Consider the following 23,762-nt stretch of genomic DNA (forward strand, 5'->3'; position numbering starts at 1 on the left):
TTATGTTTTAGTAGTATGTTTAACCCTTCATTTATAGGTTCTTAGAAGCCAAGGAGATGTTTTGCTTGTATGTTTGCTAAGGCATTAGAAATTGCATGATTAAATCACGTACATCATGACTGCCTATTTACAAGAGCAGTGGAAGGGATAACAATCTAAGAGAAACCTCCTTTTAAATGTACATGTTTGCAGAACAGATTAGAGCTAGAAATGATTTTTAAATACATCATTTTGTAAACTTCTTGGTGCAGAAACTATTTGTTATTATGCAATATAAATAAGAGCCAACGTAGCAGTTACACTGTTGGACACCACTTTGCTAGTGACAGCTCATGTTGATGTGTTTCTTACAGAAATATGATGGTTATTTTTCTATGGAATGATCCTCTGTGCTACCAAGATTATGCTCTTTACCTTGAAAATACTTCTTGTTAATTTGAAGAACAGGAAGATACTTGTGTGTTTGTCAAGTCTCAGACTGCCAGAGCTTTTAATGCAATAAATTCACACAAATATATGCTCTGTATTACACACACAGTTTTAATTTTAGCAAGTCTAGTTGTAATACTTATTTGTGTAGGTGTCCATGTAGATGTCTGACCTGCTATTCTCATGGGTGCTTATCATGAGTTGTGCAATTACATCAATATAATTTTCAAGTGCACATATTTTGCCTGTGGTCCTGCACTTTTGGGTAGAAACACATGTAGGTTTAACTTGGCTTTTTTTGGCAATGACAGTAGTATATTGTATATTGACACACAGTAAATTCCCACTTGGCATTCTTGGCAAATGTATTTATTTACTCTGTAGTTACCTCTTTCAAAAACAAAAAATTTGAAGATACGTTATTTTTTGAAAAGAAATTAAGCTTACGCTTAAATTTTCCTGTTTCTCAGATGTAAAAGGCATTATGAATTAATGAAAACTAAAAAAGTCTATTTCTTCAATGCAATCCTTTTTGGCAGGGAGCAGCAGTGTAACAGAAATAGTATAGTTTTTGTTTTTACAATCTAAAAATCTAATTTTCTGAACTGTTTTCTTTCAGGTAAGTCAAAGCAGATTTTTCATAGTGAGACTGAAAGTGAGTCAGGTAAGCCCAGCTTTGGATTTAGAAACAGTCTTTTTTGCTATATCTGTATGTTTAGATGAACGTGTACATTCATATAACACTATCCTTTGTCAGTTTTTTTAAATTAATTTTTTTTAAACTAAACCCCTCTGCCTGTTGAGTGGGAAATAGGTTACTGTTAACCCACTCTTTATTGGTAGAGGAATTAAGGCAGGGTTGCTGCTGGGCTTTCCTTTTCTAAGGTGTATCGGGGTTGCATGAAGAAGGAGTCCTTATGGTTTTGTTTCTGTCAGTGATTAGGGTGATTCTGTTAGCAATTAGGTCTGTGTAAGTTTCATGGTCCCTCCCCTGGCACACTGTCCTCCTACCTGAGCTGTCCTTTGCAAACAGCTCGGTGCACAGAGCAGGTAGTGTCTGCAGGGGACCCTGGAAAAGGACACAAGGGGGCTGTAGCTGTGGTATTTGCCCTTCTGTGGTGTTCTGGGGGTGTCCTCAGCTAGAGGGAGAACTCCGGCAGAACTGGGGGACAACTTAGGAGAGATGGGATTGGAAAGGGCATGAGGCTTGAATTTCTTGTGGAGGAGGGTGAAATGAGAGGGATGTGCCCCAATAAAGCACTTTGGAGGAGGAAGAGCGAAGAGTGGGTGATGAAAGTGTATTTGATCACAGAGGCTGTAATTGGGCAAGTTTGTTCTGTTTCTCCTTCATACTCAGGAGAATGAGGAGGTGGAACAGGCATCCAGCTAAGACAAACTTATTAGAGTCCAGCACATAGGCTTGTGGACAGATGACTCTGAGGTCTGCTGCTGCACAGACAGAGGTACCCAAGCTGGGTTTTTCTCTTGATAATAGTAACAAGCAGCAGTGTCAATGCAGTCATGGCCAGTTCACTCTGAAACCCATTGCCCCCAGTCATCAGTGGCTTGTGTTACCAGAGCCACATTCCTTAAAGCAAGCAATGCTGCTGCAGTAACACTGCTCTGATAATGCACCTGAAACAGTTGGGAGACCCTTAAAGGTAAATATGAGGCCGGAAAGTGGCCACAGTCAGCTTGCAGGTAACTTGTCTGGGTGACAGGTTGCCGGGGAGAGAGCTGAGAGACTCAGGAACATCACCAAAAGAATGCCATTTGGTCTCGGATTCAGGAAATAGTTCAGTAAGCACCTAAGCACAGACACCCTTATTTTCACATTTTTTATGTATTCTAACCTAGTATGTAGTTCTTATTAAACCACTGCAGTTATCCTGGAGAACAGAGAAAGGAGTACATGGATATTACTTTTCTAATTTTGAGTAAAGTTATCTCTGAAGATTTCAGAGTTTGTGAAAAAAGGGCATCCTTTTTCAAAAAACTGTGCTTTTTAGAAGTTGTTACCTTTTGGTCAAATGTTAATGTTTTCTAGGAAATTCAGCTCAGTCTTAATAAGCTCAGTATTATGTTTCCTAGGAAATTTACAATGCCTATGATTATTATATACAGTAAATATTATACAAATTAACATTCTTTTAAAAATCCTGTAATATTTTCAGTATTATTGTTACATATAGTAGACCTACAATTTTATATTATTCTTTTTTATAATGTTTAATAATCAATATTTTTAGTTAAAACTCCAATGGAAATGCATGAGTTCTTCCATAAGCAAGTGAACGAAGATAAAAATGCGTTTTTAAATGAAATTTGGTTTAAAAGTTACCAGATTAAATAGAACTGTTTTTAAAAATAGTTTGGTGTAATCTCCCTGTTATAATGTACAATGATAAAGCCATGTAAAATGGTGTGGAAAAGGGTTGTGTAGGAAAGAACATCTTCAAAAGAGAGTTAAATCAGGAAGAATGAACATTTCATATGTGAGCATGTCAGATCTTTTTGGACATTCTTTCTATGTTTATGACATAACAAGTTGCTCAGGCCCATAGGACTGTTTGCATGTAATTAGACTTTATACGTACTTGTATATTTCATTAAATAAAACATGGTTTAAACGTTTAATTCACGAACTTACAAATGGCTGAACAAACTCAGTGGTGCTGTTTTGGACAACTTTGTATGGAAGACAATCCAACTACAGCATTGCGGGTGTGTCCCTGTCAACACGTGGAACAGCACTGCTGATGATTCCTGCCTGGCGGTAGCAATGTGCAGGCCTCAGGGGCACTGCAGGAATCTCCCTTGCCACCCGGCATGGGCATCTGCAGTTGAGAGATCATCTTCTGCATGAGGCTGGGTGATATTTCCTATGCTGTGTAACAAATTACACTATAGCTGCTAGCAGCGAATGTTAAGGGTGGCAGTGCTGTGATCAGTGGACAAGGAGATGCTAGATGTTCTCTCTGTGTAGAGCTGTGTGCAGGTAGTCTTGTATGTTCATTGATGCAACCAGAGACGCTGAATCTGCAGTGCCTAATGTCATTATTGATGATTGCGAGGGGGTTTTGGCATTTACAGTGCTGTGATAATATCCAACAGCTCCAGCCAGGAGCCAAGAATCAAAATTTGGATGACGTTATGGAGGCAACCTGCATAATACTCATGGGGTGATGTTTTCAGTACAACTTTTCAGGTTTTACTTTAGATTTTTTAAAAATTTTAGTTAATTAAATTTAAATTTTTCTTTAAATAAAGATGGTGGCACATTTTTCTTTGGTAGTGTTGCAGGACACAACTTTTTGGTACATTGGAAGGCATCCTGCACATATAACCTGTGTGATACATTTTCTACTGGTTTAATATTTTGATTTCTGGCAGGTCAATAAGGTAGGTTATAGTTAACTAAAAAAATTCAAGAGTAAAGAGATTTACAATGTTGTATTTTTAATATTTATTTTTATTTAATCATGGTCTAGGAGAGTACCAAAAAAAGCAAAAGGGCAAAAAGTGCAATGAGTTTAAATCACTTCAGTAATCATAGTAGTTGCTTTTATAGCCTTTAATGTGTGAGTCATCCCACCAAAGCCCAGCTTCATGATTGATACCAGTCCCATGGGAAGAAGAAAGCGGTAGCTCAATCAATCGGTATCACCCTCAGTTAAAATCTAAACATGCCTTTGTTATTAAGTGGAGAATAATTTTCTTACCTACTTCAGTTAGTAGAGATCCACTAAAAGTCATCTAATTGCTGTATGTTTTTCTTAAACCAGCAGTGGTAAAAACAGTGGTATCAGCTTGGCCATAGAACAAAACATAATGAAAATCTAAGACCCTTTAATTTTGTTTTCCAGGCAGCAGCAAAGCAGCACCACAGTGTCCTCTCCATCTGTACTCCACAAAGTGAGTGCTCGTGCCAAGTGCTGTAATTTAAAAACCGTGTTTTGCTGAACAGCCATTTTGTGCAGACTTTGTCACCTTAAAGAGCATTTGCCTTAAGCCCATCCACCTGTTCCCCTGCACATCTCTGGCCCAGTGAAGTAACTGGTTCTTAATCTTGTTAGATATGGAGTGAAAGAAGGTTTGAGGTACCGTGTGCTGTACTTCAGTACCCCTGGGAATCCAGACTTTATCAGTTTGAATATTGTTATGTTTATGAGTGACCGCAGAGGAATATGTTGAAATGTCAGAGGTTTCCCACGACACTAGCTCGTTTAGCAAACCCAAAATGAAACATGAAAAATCAGTGTTGATTTAGTGTTTTTAACTTGCAGATATTTTGCACGGTCTTAAACTCCCTATGCATTTAGGTAGCTTAATCTAATAGCTCATATCAGGAGCTGTATACCAAAACAAACTTTTGCCCCAGTCTAGTCAATTCAGAGTTCCTAAAATATTCACCATCATACTTTGGATATTACTTTACCAAAATGTCTAGAAGTGTTCAACGTGTGCTCTAGAAGATCATACACAGAAACTCTTGCCTTAGACCTTCTGTTTTCTTGTTCTGAATAGACATTATCCCCATATAGTGACAGTCCCATCTTTCCCAACAATGGCAACGTATGGACAGACTCAGTACAGCACGGGAATCCAGCAGGCTGCTGCATACACTGCCTATCCTCCTCCAGGGCAGCCCTATGGCATACCCTCCTACAGTGAGTACTTTGACATCATGTTACCTTTGAGGGCATTGTCCTTTTGATCCTAGAAAATATATGTTTGAAGTCTTAAGCTTTAGAGTGACAGGTCATTTCTGTCTTGGCGATGTTCTCTCCTTGGGCTTAGAGAGAAATCTGACTTGTTAAAAAGGTTAGGATTACTTTGAACTACCTATCAGAACTTGATATCCTGGGTTATGACCAAACTAGGTAAGTTTGGAGCCAGTCAGATATGAGACAGCACGAGAAACTCGGGTTCAGTAGGATGTGCCACTTGAGAGCAGTAGCTGGTGAGTGCTCCCATGACTCACTGCCAAGACAGTCTCTTGCAGTAAAAAGATACTTAGGTAAACTACACTGCACCTTTCTTGATTCTTTCTGGAGTTTCAATGATACAAGTTATTTTAAGAAAAACTTTTTATATATTACTATGGGAATAAGGCATTGGTGTGATGATACAGAATACTTTTGGTTTGGAAGACGGTTTATATTTAAATGGATGGTTGTTAGCTGTAGATGCAGTAAACATTTCTAACCCCAGTCAGCTGTGTTCCCTGCTTTCCTGCACAGCCTTGCCAGCAGCTGTGGGGAGATGGTGCTGGGCAGGAGCAGCTGAGGGATTCAGGCAGGGGGCTAATTAAACCAACACTCCTGACAGAGGAATGCCTGGTAAACCAAGTATTAAGAGTGTCTTCAAGCTCTGCATGGAAATACCAAGCTCTTGAGGGAGCTGGGAAGTTCTCTCCACTGCTAAAAAACAAAGAGATGCTGGTTCTGCTTAGGTGCAGCTTTTTAACAGAAAGCTTTGGGCTTCTTACTCGCAGGTGGTACTGTGAGTGCTGTCTTGCAGCTTTAACATGGCTTCACAGTTCTGTCTCTATTCATGTTTTCTCTTGTGCTCTTAAAAACCTTTATTTGCTTGGCAAATACAGTATCTCTTCCCAACAAGAAGTTTTTATATGGCCACTGTCAAGGTTTTTACTGAAGTGGGAAATTCAGTGCAACAGTTTGGAACGCCAGGGAAATGGGCTTGGCAGAGCTGAAGCTCTACCAGGATGATGAGAGGAATGTTTTGAGACCCTTTCCTGGAGCTACTTGTGTGGTTGCATCAGCTGGCTGATTTCCAAGGCAAACTCTGAACAGTTGTCCTGTTAGAGCAGGTGAAAGTAGAGCCATTTGCTACTGCCTAGAGTCTTTAGGGCATACATGTGTCAGGCCCATATGCTGCTTATAAATCCTGTGGATGACCTCTTAGCATCCTTGAGCAGCAGTTTCCCTCCCCCAGCCCATATACCCTCTCTAAGATACTCAACACAGCATATGAAAAACTCCACATGGCTGACAACCAAGAACAATGAAGCGGTATTGTTTTTAGGCACAAAAATAAAACTCTGGCCAGTTTCTAGACAAAATAGAACATTGTGTGGAAATTAATTTGGTGCTAAGTTATTTCGCTGTCTGACAACAATTTTTAGACTTCCAAAAAGGCCCATTTGCTGAAGATTAATTGTAGCTGGGGTAGGTTGAATGCTTGCATGAGAGTGCTGATGTAATGGGTTGTTAGGAAAAGCGGCTTCTCTGCACACACTTGCAAATATCGCTGCTTCCCCAGCAGTAATAGAGCCGGACGCTTGCACCAACACATGTTCATGCACTGTCCAAATAAACTTCCCATGTTTCACAATGCAGCATTGTCATCTTGTTGCTGACTTGTACTCAGATTGCATTGCAGCTATTCACACCTAAAGCTACAAGAACTGATTTTTATTGGAGAAAACATTATCTGGGAGAATTGATTCCCAAGCTGAGCAAATGCAGACTTGTTGCTTTTAAGAGACATTAAGGTAGAAAACAGCATGTTTGGTGAAAGGCATGTGAATTCAACTTGTCTTTTAGCAACTTAGCCTACAAGCGCTAAAAGATGGCAACAGCATGGGAAGTGTGTAAATCCGAGGCCAGAACATCAACTGGGTCTTTGTTGTAGTCCCAGCATTCAGGGTGTGTCTAATGGCCATTTTTTGTTTTGTGCAAATAGGCATGCAAAAGAGGGAAGGATCACGCCCAAAGGGTTCATAATAAGACGCACCTTTCAGCTGTTTATTTTAATAATACAGCTGTACATCTCAGCAGCATCTCAGAATAAAATATCAACCCCTTTCACTACCAGCAAAGGTTTCATCTTGCAATGTTTAATTCAGTTACTGCTGTTGCCCCTGTAAATTGTCAGTTTAATTGCCTGATTTTAGTAATGAAAAGATTTTTGTGGCTTCAGGGCTTACCTGTTGTTCCTCAACTGTATGTTGTATCTAACTGAATAGATGATAACCCTCTTCTATGACTTGCCAATAAATATTTTGCTACCAAAGCTGAAAATTTAATCCAAGTAAAAGATAACTCTTGAGGTTATTTTGCTGAAGGTCCTCTTGCTTTTTAATCATTTATTGCATCTGATAACTGTTCAGAAAGTTCATGAGTCAATGAGTTTAATTCTAAAACAAAACTATTTGTTCGTAAATTGTTTTTGAAAACTATATTATTCATGATTGTTTATCCATCTTACCAAAAGTTCATTCAGGTATGGATACAGCCGACTCAAATATTATTTGTGATGGATTTACTTGCCTATTACTTAAAATAACTGGGTAATACAGGTAATGATTAAAAAAAAAAAAAAGTGGAAGAAAAGTATAGGAAAGCCAGAGTTTATTAGGTTACAACCTAGCTGAAAAATGGTTAATTCCTAAACTTGCTTTTTTACACCTTCATGTGGCAAACACTCATTTTCTGTTTTTGGTTCCTATGATATGCCTGAAAGGCATTAAAACAGAGGACAGCCTGAGCCATTCCCCAGGACAGAGTGGGTTTCTTAGCTACGGATCCAGCTTCAGTACCCCAACTGCTGGACAAGCACCGTACACGTACCAGATGCATGGTGAGTACAGCTTAGTGCCTTGCAGGATGTGCTATGAGAGGTCAGAATCCTGTACCCCTATGTTAGACCAATTCCTCTTTTGCAATTGCAATGGAACGCTTAGGTATGGGCAGTCAGGATAGGTGTGGAGGTAAGTCTTCTTACGTCTGTTTTGCTCATCAAGGCATTAATTGCTGGCTTAGACACTGAATCTAGCACTAGCATACCCTAGCAAAACTTTGCATATAATCAGTATAAGCTTGCCTTTCTGCAGAAACTGTATTTTCTTTTTTTTTTAATTAATTTTGTGACTGCATACCTGGGTTTGTTAGCGTGTGTTAGCGTGAATTCCAAGATTCTGAATGGAAGCAAGACAGAGGTGGTTTTACACTTCATGCAAACAGTACTGTTAGTATTATACTTCTGCTTTATGCTGTCCTGAACAAACTGCTCTGTGGTTAAACTGCCCTGTATTCTCTCCACTAGTTTTTGTTTAAAAAAAAAAAACAACTGATACCTTGATACTAGAAATTTTTTTTTTTAAATGTTAAGACATGACTGATACCTGCTAAGATACATCTGCCTATTTTAACACCCAAAGTACCAATGTCACTAATTACCTACAGACAACTGAGGTAAGGTTCAGAAAAGCAGAGCTGAAAGGAGTTTTTTCCTCAAGGTTACTGAGCTAGGATTTAGTAAGTTTAGAGTAACTTTTATTGTTGTCATAATCATAACTGATTATAAAATAATCAATTGGATTCTCTTAAGGCTTCAGAGACAGTGCCTTGTGCTTGTAGCTTTGCAACATTTTGGTTTGTTGTGCAACCAGGAAGGCCAAAATACACTTTTTATTTCTAAAAATAAAGTTATTTTCTTGTCATTCCATTTGAGAAACTGTATGAAACACCGGCTCTCAGGAGATTGAATTTTGACCTGCCAACTCCAAGAAACTCATGAAAGAATTTAAATCTGAATTGCCAAGAAGAGTAAATGTAAATGGTGGAATTTCATTTGTGATTCCTTTTAGCCAATTTCTAGTATGGTATTTGATTTCTTTGAGCATTTTGTGCTGTTGTTCAGAAACCTGAACTGCATGTGGTAGGTTTTTGTTATTTGACTGGTATTTCATGTGCTTTTTCCTCCACTGTGTACTGTTCCTGATATTGTGGACTGTGTTGGGTTTTTTTAAGTTATTTGTTTCTTTTCCTGGGACTTGCTGAATCATTAAACATGAATTGAAGTAGTACTGCTAAAATTTGGATGTACTCTGTGTAATCTGAATTTAAAAACACCTGTCCAGGCAATCCCACAGAGTGATGATAAATTCTTACAAAACAATAGCAGATGAGAGGAACTGTAGCATAACCATTTCAGCTTTATCAATCATTTTACTTACAAGAGGAATAATGAGTATATTCTGAGAAATGGATTACATCCTTAAAACATCAGTTTATCTCTCTGCCTTTACCTTGAGTCCCCTGGGGGTGCAGTTTCATTCCTCACCTTACCTCATATTCTGGGTTCGTTTTGGTGTTTGTATTTAATTTGACTAGTAAGAAGTAAAGATTATATTTTGTCTTCTGCTAAACATCAGCATACCTGCATCTGAAAGTGCCTTGCATTACGCATGAATTGCCATGAGCGCGTGAACTGAGGCAAATGTTAGAAAAACATTTCCAAGAGATCAGAATGCAAATGTTCTTGCATTTATCTTATTTTATCTTTATATTATCTTATCAAATATCTTCAGTCTTGTCAAGGATGTGACAGTAGCACAAATGAACATACCTCAAGTAGTTTAAAATTGCCCAGTTCAGGTGCTGGTGAGTGGGAAGAGTCAGGAAGCCTGTCAGCTACGCAGACTAAATGTGCTGCACCCTTTCCTGCTATGGTTATACATATCCAGACTCACTAGTTTAAAAGCAGCTCAGGTACAACTGCAGCAGCTCTCCCAGCAGTGGTGCTAGTCCATCTGTACCACATGCACGTAAGTTCTCTGAGAGGCTGGAGGAAAAAAGTCACTCCAAGTGGAGTGGCTTTGCTGGAGGGAAGACAAATGCACATGAGGATAAAGCTCTGCCTTGGCTCTGTCCTTCCCTCGGAGATTTTGCAAGGCTTGGAAAACCAAAGAGGAACTGCATGACTTTCCCAAGTTCTTGTAGAAGCCATGGAAGGGGAGAGAGATCAAGTCTCTCACTTTACTTTTTGGTATTTTTCGGAGTCTTTTTTTAAAACCTCTAGGCAGAATGCCCTTTTGTGTCATTACACGTAGCTATCCCCCTTGCAAAACTGTCTCTGTCAATTCTCTTGGTTCTTCTCAACCCTCAATGTGAAAGGTAGACACACACATCCAGTTAGATTTTAAGTCTGAGAGCAAATAACATCATAAACAGTTCTGAAAACTGGGAAACAAGGTAAAATCCATTTTTTTTCTATAAATTATTTAAGAAAGCTGAAGACAGAGAGGTGACCCTCTGCTTTGAGTTCAAGTGCTACTGTTTTGTCATAGCACATATCTCTAACACTGAGATGGTTTCTGTGGCTTGAATGCCTCATGGACATGCTGAAGACACCTGGGTTGAATGTGACACACACGCACAAAAAATCCCAAAAAGTAGCTTCTTTTTTTTGTCACCTTGACTCCTACAAGTTTCACCTGTCCTGCTCCTGACAGGAGTTCAGGTTTTGGCTTCTGTTTTGCTCCTTGAACATACTGATCTTGTCTTGAGATTGTTCTACACTGTCAGCAGTGGAAGTCGTCTCTTTTTAGTAAAGCTGTGGCTTGCAGTTACCAGGAGTTGTAGGTACTGGAGACAGCTCCATTGATAGGCTGAAGTGCTGAGTCTGTGCTCTCCTGGGGCAATAGCAGCCATGCTGCCTCTGGACTAGCTGCTATGTGATTAGATACTGATGGCTGTAACACCACTGTTGACAAAAGTACAGGCATTTTCTTTTGCTGCCTTGGAAGATCAGTGTATTCATGTCTAGGTTTCTGTTGCTTTTTGTTGCCCCAGAACACACCTTCCACATGTGCTTCTTGTTAGCTTAGAAGGGTCTGAGCTGTTTGAGAAGGCGAACTCTTGACTTACTTGGGACTGAAGTTTTTAAGATGGCTCCTTTGTTCAATCAAGAGATTTAGACAAGCAAATTTTGTGCATCAGCTCTTCAAAATGTTACACTGGCAAATAGTGACACAACAATGTGTTGTACCAAAACAGGCTGGGAGGAACTTCATACATATGTGTATGAGTCTGAATGTGCCCAGAGTGCTTTCAGATAATGTTCCCTAGGGTGATGCTATGGTATTAGGTGAAGTCACTTCTTTTCAGATTTGTAGGCCAGGAAGATCATTTCAGCCAGCTCACTAAGCCTTTAATGCAAAAGAAAACAGGAAAAACAGTTTCTGCAAGTGACAGGTGCTTACTCCAAGGCAAAGGGAGCAGGAGTAAATGTGTCTTCCTGTTGTAAACAAATATTTCCACGCTGCTTCTCCTCGCTCATGAGAGTAACAGTCTGAAGCTCCCTGATCGTACCGTTTATTTACCTTGCTGAGTGCTAGTGAAAGGTTTGAGTGAGAAGCCAGGAGCCTTCCTGTGCTGAGTGCTACCAAGGAATGTGTGCTCAGTGCTTTCCCACGCCACAGCACTTGGGGGTGGGGAGCTGATCACTCAGTCTCCCTAATGCAAGCAAGCAGCTCTCTGTGCTGCCCAGCTCCAGGACCACTGAGACTTCTTCCCAGTTCACGTCAGTCCTTTTGGTCACCCCGTTGCTGACCCAGGGAGGCACTCTGAGTGAAGGGCTAAACCAGCTGAAAAGGGCAAATTTTTATTTACATATTTTTATAAATCAAATTTCAGGCCGGAGGCTTTAAGAATCAAAGTCTTAGCCCCCACTTCAAGGGCAAAATGTCTTTTGCATCACGCTGAAAGAGCCATCTTGAAGAGGGTGACATGCATGGGATCATCAAGGAAAGGTATCTCCAGGAGCGCGTGCTGCTGTTTTGCGTTTTCAAGTGTGAGGAAAAAAATTTCTTAAGCTACTCTTTGTTAGTATTGTAAGATGGTAGTAGCTCAAGTGCATACATGGCATAACTTTGGTATTGTTTGCCTCCATTGAGAACCAGCTCCCAGAGCAACATAGTGAAGTCATCTGCAAGCGGGTATGGGTGATCAGACTGAATTCTGAGCAAATTGTGCAGCCTATGTGATTTCTTCGCACTGCCCCCCTCATCTATGAGTTACATGGTCCAGCCAGCAAATAGGCATCCATCCTAGGTGTGTTACACCAATGACCAAGGAATAAATGACATCTTGAGTGACAGATACTTTGTCTCACAGGGCTCTAGGACAAATGTTCTTCTTCCTAAGTGCCAGCGTATTTGGTGCTGGTTTGCTTCCTCTCATGTTTCTTTGGTACCAGCAGTAACTCTGGCACATGTCAAGCTGCAGCCTCACCTCCCTGATAGCTGTTGTACGTAACAACTCATTCTGAAGCCAAATTCTGCTCTCTTAAGATCTGTTTGTTTTCATTACAAATGCAGATGATGCAGGTGTAATGGGGTGGCATTCAGCTTTTCATCTTTAACTCCTGTTATCAACTATATTCTTGTTCTTGAGCAAGAGGAGAATTCACTAAAACAAGAATGAGGATAGAATATGCTTTTGGTCATTAAGTGGTAAAGAAAAAAAAACTTTTACAGCAAGCCAGAAGGGGAAATCTATTTTCATGCTTCCCTAGCATGAAAATAAATTAAATGTGGAAGGGTTTATAAGCCAGATAGCTAATGCAATAGGTCACATACACATATAAAAGATGAGATTGGCAAGTTCCATAGCTCATAAAAGTGACATGAAACTATATCACAAAGGTACTATAGATTGTTTTATAATGAAACAAAGATATTTGAAATGCATGTGGCCAATTTGGGAATGCTACTCATTTTTAGTGTCATGAATCAGAAGAGGATGTAACAGCGTGCATTAGACTTTTGTCTTTAAAGTGATAACATTTTTAATGCTGGTAAATAAATGTTGCTTCAAGGTCTATGCTGTTTCTTAATCAGTCCTCATGTAAGTGTACGATTACAGCACCAAATCCCCAAACACCACCCTGGGCTAGATATTAGGAATATATTGTGCTTTTTAGCACAATTTTTTCTAAGTTTACATTTTCTGAAAATTTAACAGTTCAGTGATTTGCTCAGACTTCTGGTGAAATTATTATTCAGTGGTAGAAACTGAACATAAGACACAAAGATTATATTCAGCTTCTGCCTCAAAGAGCTTACCATCTTAACTGGCAGTTGAGGAAGCTGCTTGTTGCTAAGGGTGGGGGAGAAATCTTTGGAATATAAGAAACTTACCAGTTAGTGAGCTATGTAAAATACAAAGAGAAAACTGTGCCAGCACATTAGCTGACATAGAAAATTGTCAGCTATGCGGAGTGCAATAGCAGCCAGCTTATAGAGCATTTCCTGCGGTTGCATGAGCATGTGTTACTCCTTTATTGCACATCAGGCCATCTCTTCTCAGCTTGTCATTAATTCCTAGACAATGCCTTGCCCTTCAGTTATTACTGCTAAAATGACAGCTGGTATGAAAGTACGAAGTTGCACAACAGTTAAAACTGTGGCCAAAGACCACTGTGGATACTGTCATTGGGCAGGAAATGATTTGACCACTCTTCAATTTTTTTTTTAATATCCAAATCTATCTACCCGCAAAATACTTTTTACATTACAAAGGAAAATTCAGTTATGTAACTGGGATAACTTTTGTTTGCCAAGGAATTGCAAAGCAGTATTGAGTTTGGTACAGACTTAAATTTGGGGCCAAAGACCTTTGGTACTGCTAAGCATTTTTTTTCTTTGTAGAGTCCATTCTGATCAGCTGTCAAATAATGAATTAATAGAAAGCAGCATTTCTTCTGTGCAATGCTGATTTGAAATGGACTAATTGTATATGTTGCGTATGATTGTGAAATTAATTGCTTATGAATTGTTCTCCTGGCTTGAGGCCAAATAAAATCTGAATGTTTAATTAGAAATGTTTTGATATGCTGGAAACATTTTGACTCTTGTTACTATCTGGATAATCTAGACACATTTTTTTCCAAGAGATGCCTTAATTTCTTTCAATTGTATGCCAGTTTGTGTGTTACATATTAAATATGAGGCAATAAATATCTATTTGGCATGAATAGTTAGCTCTGTGTGCATGAATTTTGCAAAGGAAGTGGCATGTTTAATTTTAAGCTTGACTCTTTAAGTACTTAGTGGTGAAATGTGTGAGAAGGGGAAATTTCAATCTACACTTGAGAAATAATGGATCGCAGTTTGGCATACAGTTAGCAAATCCATCTGAAGTCCCAGAAAATAAAGGAGAGTGAGAGCATGTTCTCAGCAAACTGCCACTGAGATGCCTTGAATTCATAAAATTAAAACCTCAGTAGAAAATGAGTAGTGTCTTTTAAAAGCTTCTGTTTCACAGCTGATTTGCATTAGTTGCAGTCTAAAACTGTGGCAGTAAAGCTGCGCTCCACTCCATGGTGAGTTCAGCAGGGAGAGGCCTCTCTTCAGGGGGGGTCAGACCTCACTTTTTACAGTGTAAATACAAGGTTCCTCAGAATAACAGCACAGTCTTCCTTTCAAAGATTTTTAAACACCAGGGGCTGACCATGCTACATTTACTTTGTTTTAAAACAAGCTGTCTTACAGGAGAGGGAAGTCAAGGGGAGAGGCAGTGTTGACAGTGATGCACTGTAAGCTGCAAGGATCTGTGCTACTGCTACCCAAAGGGGAAGCCTGCTTTAATTTTTCCCATTTACCGTTTTTGTGAGGTTTCATTCAGAGCTTATTCCTTAGTCATCAAAGGGGGGGATTTGGGAAGAGGTTGTGCTATTGGAAGGAGTAGACACTAGGGTAGATGGCCCTGAAGCTAGGGGAGCAAATGTGTGTTTGTAAGGGAGATGGGCTGACAAATCATATGTCGTTTCTGCTGTGTCTGGGCTCAGCAGGGGTTTATTGTCAATGCCTTTGTCCCTTAGGAACACCAGGGTTTGTGGTAAGATTTAAAGCTTGTGTTGGGGACCCAAGTTCTCCTGGCTGAATAGCACCCGTGGAAACTCAGAAGTAATGGCAAGATTATATTAACTGTAGAGATAATAGTGGTACAGCCAAAACCAGGAATCCTCTCTTGAGATGGAGCATTTACTTTGGAGATATTGTGTGTGTGCTGTCTGCTGAGGTACTCAAGAGGAGGTTTCACCAGAGGAATGTGTGGAGGAGGGCTCTGCCACACCCAGCTGTCTGCTGTGAAGAGCTGGCTTGCACTTCATAAGGCTTCATCCTTCTAGCTTGTTTCATACATTTTAGAGTGTCTGTCCAAATCTCTGTGCTTAAGAGCCACTACAGGTAGTTTTAGAAGGATATGTTTCAGCGTAAGACAAGTCACCAGTTCACTGCAGGAAATGCTGGATAAAATTCTCTGGTGGTCCTGTACAAAAGATTAGACTTGATATCCATAAAGTCTAGCTGGCTGGCTGCGTGTTCACACTGAAACAAAATGTGCAAGTGCTGCCCAGTAGTGATGGTGATGCTGTTTGTACATCATCGCCACAACTGTGAACCTTGCTTATGGATTAGGGTAAACAGAGTTAGAGAAAGTATAAAGGAGGAGTAACTGCATTAGAAGCAGTAACTTGAGCATCTTGGCCTCCTATCAGTGCAGAAGTTTTGGAGAAATTGCAGAAAATGAGTACTTTGAAATGTTAGTTTTGCATATACTGAGGAGGAGGAACTCTTTCCTCAGTGTGAAGAGCAGGGTGGAAGGAATCTTGAGAGTTTTGTTTGACTGTCTGTCGATAGGCTTGCAGAAGATGGTATTGGGCAGATGGAAGCAGGCATGACAGTCATGAATGAGAGAGAAGCAATAGGCTAGGGGGACAACAGTAAAAGAACTGGATAAAGAAAACACGGTTTGTTGTACGATGAGGAAGCGGGAGCCAACAGAGAAGACCAAAGTGTTGTTTCCCTAACCTGCTGCTTGACTGTTGGGAGCATGTGTGGAGGTCAGACAGAAAACTCAAAACATGAGTTAATGCCCAAAATCAGTGTAGAAAACAGTCACAGAGGTGTTCGGATGTCACAGAGACTTCTGTTTGTGGATTTTATTTTCATCACTTTTCTAGGATGTAAAAAAAAAAACAAACCCAAAACCATAGGATGGTAACAGCTTGGGTAATTATAAAATTGGCCTTGATTATTCAGCTTATCGTGCAGTTGGCATAAATAGGCTAAAATGTTCTAGAAGCTTCACTGAATAGTTCATTTGGTATACCTAATAATATTTTCTTGAAAATACCTAGAAGGCAATAGAAGAGCTAGTGTACAATTACATGTAAAAATCTTTATCAAGAAACATAGTTTCATAGCTGCATAGTCAAACACTGGAAAGTTAGGAAATGTCAGATTCATGATGCTGGTGCAGTACTGATACCGCTTTCCGATGTGTCTCATTTCCAGGCACTGTGTGAGGCAGTGCTCTGATAGAAAAAATAGAATGCAGTCTACAATCAAAGACTGTGATGATGTTTGTGGATAAATAAGGTCTGACCCTGCTTCAGTTAGCATAGGCTGTGCAACTCGAGAGTTTCTTAACTGCTGTACTGGCATTGGATAACTGTCTTGCATGGGCTTTTTAATATGTAATTTGGGCGCGCTTTCTATTTATATTGGCAGGGTTTAAACACTGAAACTTCTGCACTACAATACTGTCACCTCTAGAACTACAAGAATACCTGCACTGTCTGAAGAACAGTCCATTGACAGTTATTAAAAGGAGGAGGATGCAACCTTGGCTTAGAAAGTCTCTAACTGGCAGGTTAATTGAAGCTGACAAGGCAATACCAGGGCAAAAATCACTCCTCTGCTTTTGACCTGTTTCTTACTTTTCTCTGAGCATCCGCTGTTGGCCACTGTTGTGTTTGGTGGTTTGGGGCTTTTTTTTTCCTGGAGGCACTGCAGTACTAAAGCAGTGCATAGAGGGGCTGGAAAAGCCTTGGGGCAAATATCTGGCTTTAGAGTGTTCAGTTGAGTGTTACCACCATCCTAAGTAATGGCTGAAAGAGTGGAGACACTTGCCCAGCTTGCTCTTTTCTTTTCCATTGATATTTAGAGATTCACCTTGCTCAAGGGGAAGGGAATTACTAAATAAGTAGCTATGCTCCCAAGCCAGATTTTTATCCCCAGCTGCATGGCAGCGGATGTTTTAGGGCTAGTTAGATTTCAGTGCTGACCTGGGAATTGGAATCTCATAGCTACTAAACAGCACAGGAGGTGGCAGATCCAGCTTTCCTTTATCATGGCTTGTTATCTGTCAGTGGAGGATTGTGTCCAGGATGAAACTACAGCTGGAGGAATCTTTAATCTTTAGTGTCCGTGGAGTCACCCAAATAAAGTCAGTTTTGCTGCTTCTTTCTTCGACAAGGGATTGCACAGAGACAGTCTACATCGTTATCGTAAGGATGTTCGCTTTCTGACCCAAAATGATTCCTTGTGATTTGTTTTTGAAGACAATCCAGTGTGATTTCCTTCTATAGCTGCAGCATCATTTGATAGGAATTGTGTAAAAGGAACACTTTCACAAAATATAATAAAATTTAATTGCTTTCCCATGGTTCAAATCCTGAGAGTAATTATAAACCATCCCAGCACTTTCAACACTATTGTTGAGCTGGATTGAGCTATACAGGTGACCAGGCTCCAAAAGATGGTAAAAGCGAGGCCCTTAAAACTGCTCTGGTCATCACTTATTAAATCTCTTTGAGGTTCTGTGGGTTGAGTACTCCCAGAAGCAGGCAGCAGGGGAAGAGCTTTGACTCAGAAAAACTGTACTGTGAAATGTGGTTTATATCACCATTCAGAGTGCCCTCAAACACCTGGTCAGGCTAGCAGGACTGAATGGGATTGTAGTGGGAGACAAATGGACATATTTTAAATGGGTTGCATATCTGAGAGTATTATCTGCAGGAAGTATTCATATGCTTCTGGGAGCAATGTCCTTTAATAGACACTGCTGATGTCAAGTGCTGTAGCATTGTAGAATCATGCTTTTCATCTAGGTTAATATAGTGCACTCTTCTCTGTACTGTCTGAGCCCTTCCAGACAGAAATACAAGACTTTTTGGGGAAGGGTTCATTATGCCTAATGGCAAACAGTTGAGCAATATGCTGCAAAGTACATATGGGTTGAGTTTTTCATCTCCTTTAACAGGTCAGATAGTCTTGAAATACCTCCACAGCTGACAGCCATGCAACATTTTATGAGTTTTCTTGCCCAATAAATGCAGGCAGATGTTGTAGGATTTGAAACCTTACAAGGCACTGGAGTATAGCTGGTGGGAGGTAATTTTGATGAGTGCTTAACCTCTCACTAAAAAAGTAGCAGCTTGGAGAAGGCAATATTTACTGCAGGAAACATTAGCTTGTCAGAGAGCTAAAGCACTGCAAAGAACCTTTCTGAATGACCATGCAAGTCTTCAGCCAGATGTTCTTCATAGCGTAGAGTAATGCACGCTCTGCTGGGAGTTAGGCCTTTCCTTGCATCAGTCACAGTCAGCATTGTTTCCTGTAGGAAAAGAGCTTGCTGATCTAAGAATACACAAGCCATTATATGCAAGCTAGTAAAATACCTTGCAATTCAGCTGAACCCTGTAGGCATTTATTTTATTAGTGCTAAGTGATCAAATAATCCTTTGAGAGAACTCTCCCTGGAACCACTATGCAGTTCATCTACAAGTTAGAGGAAACACTTAGATCTAAACTTTGTTCATCTATTTCAAGCATATTTAGGAGTGCCCATGGTTGCCACCCTCTGAACACCCTCATCTCAATCCAGTGTTCCATCTTTTGAGTGTTCACAAGCTCACAATTTCTGCTGGCTACCCAGAGGGCTGTGATAAATGTTCTGCTGTCTCTGGCTGTGTCCTCCTCTGATTGTTGAGTACTTAATTGAATACTGGAAGTGCAAACCATCTGTTCTCAATACAGCAGCTTATTCTCTTCTGAGCAGTGCAGGAGACTATGAGAACACCTCCCAGATGTCAGGGCTCCTCTGACCTGTGAAATGCAAGGACACAAACCTGATTTTCAAATTGGTCTGAACTATACCACAGGCTGATCCTGTCTCTGTAAGACACCAGTAAGGCTCCCTAAGACACCAATATTCCTATGTCGTATTGTGTGTTCATAAGCTGAAAGAAAGCCCTTTTTTAGCAATGCCAGAGCATAGTTTTGAAAATACAAAAAAAACCCATGAATATTCCCTTATTTTCTTTACTTCCTTTTACCTGGAAGGGAGGCAAAGAAATGCAGCCTGTTATTGCAGTGACTGAAAGACAGAAAGGGAGAAACTGAGAGGAACGAGAAGCTGGCATAAAAGTTTTTGCAGGAGCACAGTCCAGAAATTATCATTGACAGTGGCATAGATTTTAAAATACTGGAATTGAAAGGGGAATGAGGGGAAAATAGCAAATGAAATCCATCTGTATGAGAACAGGAATATACCATCAATCAGTTCACAAAGAGTTTCTCTATACATGTTGCCCTTGGACGCTCATATAGAGAAGGGCCACATCTACTTATCACGGAAAAGTCATGGCACTGAGTATGTATGGCATACACATGCCTTTTATGCGGTGTCGTTTCATGCAAGTGTGTTTGTGATATACATACTTTACAAGAACATTTACAGTACCGTACATCTGAAGAGCTACTCTACTCTAGAGTCCAGATTGTTTTATTACCAACTAAATGTTCTTTAAGCTACCTGTGAATGAGGGCATTGTGACATTTAGCAATTGGTTTGATTGAACACAGATGTGAACCATATTCTATATGGAGAAGACCCAAAGGGAGAGATCCTAGGCTTGTGTCTGATTTGCAAGTAGGAGTTTGAATGCAATTACTTAACATAGAGCTACCAAGATAGATGGAAACAAATAGCTTGCTCACACATCTGCAGTATTGCAAATGTAAAATCAGCTGCAGTTTGAGATGGTGTGCCGACTTCTGAGGTCAGGAAAAAAGCCAATATATGTGAAAGCAAAAGTCCTGTGGAAATGGGTAGTATACACTCAGAAATGGGAGGTGGCCAGACATTCACATACATTGCTTACAAAGAGGCTTCCTAGGTATGCCCCATTCCCCATTAGCACGGCTTTCTGATGTCATTCCAGTCTCTCTCCGAGTTTTACAAGAAGTGCTATTACCTGGGAAGGCATTTGAAAAAAATTATTACATGGGGAATAGGGCTGAATTGATAATGCCAGTATGCAAGGTCTGTTGATAATTTTCCAATGTTTTTTGAGTGTAAAATTTGCGGATGCAAAACTGGAATTGCATGTGGCAAAATTAATTTTATTACGGAAAGGTTTATTTCTTATTATCAGCTTAGGGAGGGAAAGTGAACATTTGGGGCTAGTTCTGATGTGTGTTCTGAACTGTTCAGTTCTACAAGACTGCTCACAGAAAGTAACTAGCAAGCCTCATTCTCTGTTCATAAAGGGAGAGGATTTGTCCTTGTCTTCATTGCCTGTGGTGCTTGTTTGTTTTCCTTCCATTTGAACCGACTGTGCATCATTGAAAACATGGTCTCTCCAGTCTGGCCTGTGAAGTGGAACAGGAACTGAGTTAGAGTAGTCCCCACGAGACAGCTGTAGTCCCCAAAACCAAAGGCTGATGAGATGAAATATTTCTGTACCTGGATCTTCAAGAACTTTCTTCTCCATTTAGAGAATTGATTTTTTTTTTCTCCCATCTTTTCATCCTTGTTCAGCTGGAAAGAACCTCCAAGTCTTTACTAGCTTTGGTTGTTTGGTTCCTCAAGTGTCCTTATCTGTATCTATTCTATTATAACAATACTGAGCTGCTGAGATATACTGAGCTTAGCAGCTCTCAAGGTATACCCCGGGGGCGGGGACAGGGTGAATGTGTTGCATTCTCGAAATGCAATGCTGTAGGGGCAGAGAAAGAGAATTGTGTTTGATCTCAATTTAGACAAGCTGTGCTCAAATAGTTGGTCATATGCTCAAACTCCTACTTGGTCAAAATACAATGACAGGGGCCAGAATAAGTGAAAAACCTGAGCTGCCAAAATCCATTCTGAGGATTGAATTTAAGGTTATAGGAAATACCAGTCATGAGCACTTTTCACAAGTATTTAAATACACAGATAAAAAATGAGGAAGTTTAGTTTCTGTCTGTGTACCACAGTCCTTCTTTTGCAGATCCCCTGGGCAAGAGGGAGCCAGACTCCAGCAGCCTGTAGGGGAACACCCGAACTTGGACCTGGGGTAGCTCAGCTAAAATGGCAAAAATATAGTCTACAAAACCACAATGTATAATCTACCACATAGGGTCTAGTCACAATGTACTGTAGGAAGCTAGGGAGCATGAGTCATTCCCTGTGTTTCACCCCGTCTTCCTACCCTCTTCTCCCTGCTCACATACCTACGCTGCGTGTGCACAGACACACTTGCTTTGCACAGCTGGCACGAAGTTCAGAGTAAGTTCATTCCAATTGTACAGATCTCTCCTCCTTTTTATAATTCTCTCTGTTTGGAAACCAGGAAGCTATGGTATCATGTGCAGGTAGCACAGCAATAAACATGTTCTCATCACAATTTACACATAAAACGTGAGTCCCTCGAGGTAACTCATCCCCCTCTTGACAGCTTTAATAAAGGATGATGGATTGTTTCTAAATGACAGTTTAGGAAGATCAAAAATTCCCCCCTGTATTGTTTTGAGCTCTGGTGTACAAGAGCTGTTTTGTGTTCTGTGAAAGTTGTTTTTGCCTGTAAGCACTGGGGCTCTATTACTCCCCTTCACAGTGGCGAGAAATGCTTAGTTACCACAGGAATATATTCATCCTGCTGCATACTCGTGACTTTTTGAAAAACTGCAGAAAAGCAAAGCCTAGCGTGGGTGGGAGGTGGGGAAATGCTGATAGCTGAATGTGTTGCAGTCTTCAGGATGCTGCTCTGGGCAGTCTCCCCATATGGGTTGTGTGGAGGAGGAGAGATTGGATACTGATCCACCCAGAGTTGCCTCCAAGGGATGAGTGCTGGGAGGAGGCATCACCTGCACCCACCTGCACTGGCTCAGCTCTCCAAGCCAGCATATGCAGGGGGGCTGGGGAAACCCAGGCCTCCAGGTACCTGGCAGTCATCTGCACCCTCTTTTCCCCCTTTCTGCCCTTTTCTTTTTAAAGACTATATGTGGTAGCAAATTTCTTCTGGAGAGCAGAGTTCTCCCTCTTGTTTCTTTTTGGCTTGAGATTTATTTCTCAGTGCGTGTGCTTTGTAGCTGCACTTGGCAGAGTGGAGTTTGTTCAGCTGTCCATTCCCTAGCTAATCTGGCGTCTTAAAATAAAAACAAGCAAGTGGATCTTTGGAGAAAGGTTGCCACATGAAGACGTGCAGAGTGTCATATGGTTAAAAAAGCACTGCTCAAAGTCATTCACATTCTAAAAAAGCAGATAAGAAAATAAGGCTGAGTGCCTGATAAGGGCTTGGTCTGATGGTAGTCGATCGAGGTGACAGAATGAAGCCCAGACAAGAGCCCACCTTTGTCACACAGCACCAAGATTGTACCTCTTTCATTGTGGAAGTAGTGGGTCTGAGTGCTCTTTAGAGCCCATTGCCTTCCGTTAGGATGGAATATGGCATAGTCCAGCTTTTGCCTCCTGTATGGGATCAGCCAGCCCTTGGAGCAAGCACTGAGAGAACACTTTTGGTATGGATTCTCATCAGACCACACAAACCTAAAAGGAAGTTCTCCACCCATGTGAAATGGAGAATCTTGAAATAGGAAACAGTGTAGACTGGAGTTAAATCAAGGCTAGATCTTGCCAGGGATGCAGGATCCCAGGGATGGGAAGCTTGCAGCTGTCCTACCACTTCCCTTATGGGCTGCAGAGGAGGACTGTACCTGTAGATTTTTTTCTGAATCTTTACTTCTTCACCCATAACATTTTTGTGGTAATGCTTCCTCCAGCTAAGGAGTCCTGGCTGGACATCAGCTGCTTCATTTGGGACAGAACCATGTAAAACTCACCTGTCCATCCTTTTTATTCCTAGTATCCCAGGATGAAGCAATGTTTTTGCTCCCTGCTGTCCCAGAAATATCAGCAATATTGTTTTTATGTGTGGGATATCAACACCAGGGAACAAATTTTCAGTCTTCTAAAAAAATCCCAGGTACCTGGTCCATAAGGACAGATTGCAGGACATACTGATGCGTGAAAGAGTGTGTGTGTGGTTATATACGTATATGAGGGGTTTTTGTACGGAAGATGATGATAAAAAACACTTCCATTATTTATTTGAGAAAGAAGTAATTGAATTTAACTGAACTTTAAATTTGGATTGAATCCTTGTTTTCCAGCTTTGTTTCCCAGTTCCCTAAGTGTTTGTTTTAGTGTAAGCAATGGTTGTCTTTCAGTAAGCAGCTCTCAGTAATAGCCTTAAGTCTTAACTGTCAAGATTAGTGATGATACACTTTTTTTCTAGTGAGCTGGTACTTTACTTCCTGTTGGAAATTGTTTATATCCTGTTACTTTGATTGGTGGTGTGGTTTATGACTGTGATATTCTTTCCCTTAGGCACAACAGGGATTTACCAGGGAGCCAATGGTCTGACAAATTCTGCAGGATTCAGTGCTGTGCATCAGGTATGGTTCAGCATTT

General features: G+C 40.5%; 1 protein-coding gene across 11 annotated transcripts in view; it reads left to right on the forward strand.

The window, feature by feature from the left end:
• The window catches only part of EYA2 (EYA transcriptional coactivator and phosphatase 2), a 101,187-nt gene that overhangs the window by 42,293 nt on the left and 35,132 nt on the right, over nucleotides 1-23,762 (forward strand). For 6 of the 11 annotated variants that reach the window (XM_056354607.1, XM_056354606.1, XM_056354608.1 and 3 more), the window contains exons 3-7: nucleotides 1,049-1,093; nucleotides 4,296-4,344; nucleotides 4,957-5,099; nucleotides 7,918-8,034; nucleotides 23,679-23,746. In XM_056354607.1, coding sequence (XP_056210582.1) covers nucleotides 1,049-1,093; nucleotides 4,296-4,344; nucleotides 4,957-5,099; nucleotides 7,918-8,034; nucleotides 23,679-23,746 — 422 coding nt within the window. The remainder of the gene's footprint in view (nucleotides 1-1,048; nucleotides 1,094-4,295; nucleotides 4,345-4,956; nucleotides 5,100-7,917; nucleotides 8,035-23,678; nucleotides 23,747-23,762) is intronic. The other 5 variants (XM_056354609.1, XM_056354605.1, XM_056354602.1 and 2 more) reach the window with 3 other exon arrangements.

Source organism: Falco biarmicus, chromosome 10 (genome assembly GCF_023638135.1).
Source record: "Falco biarmicus isolate bFalBia1 chromosome 10, bFalBia1.pri, whole genome shotgun sequence".
NCBI lineage: Eukaryota > Metazoa > Chordata > Aves > Falconiformes > Falconidae > Falco > Falco biarmicus.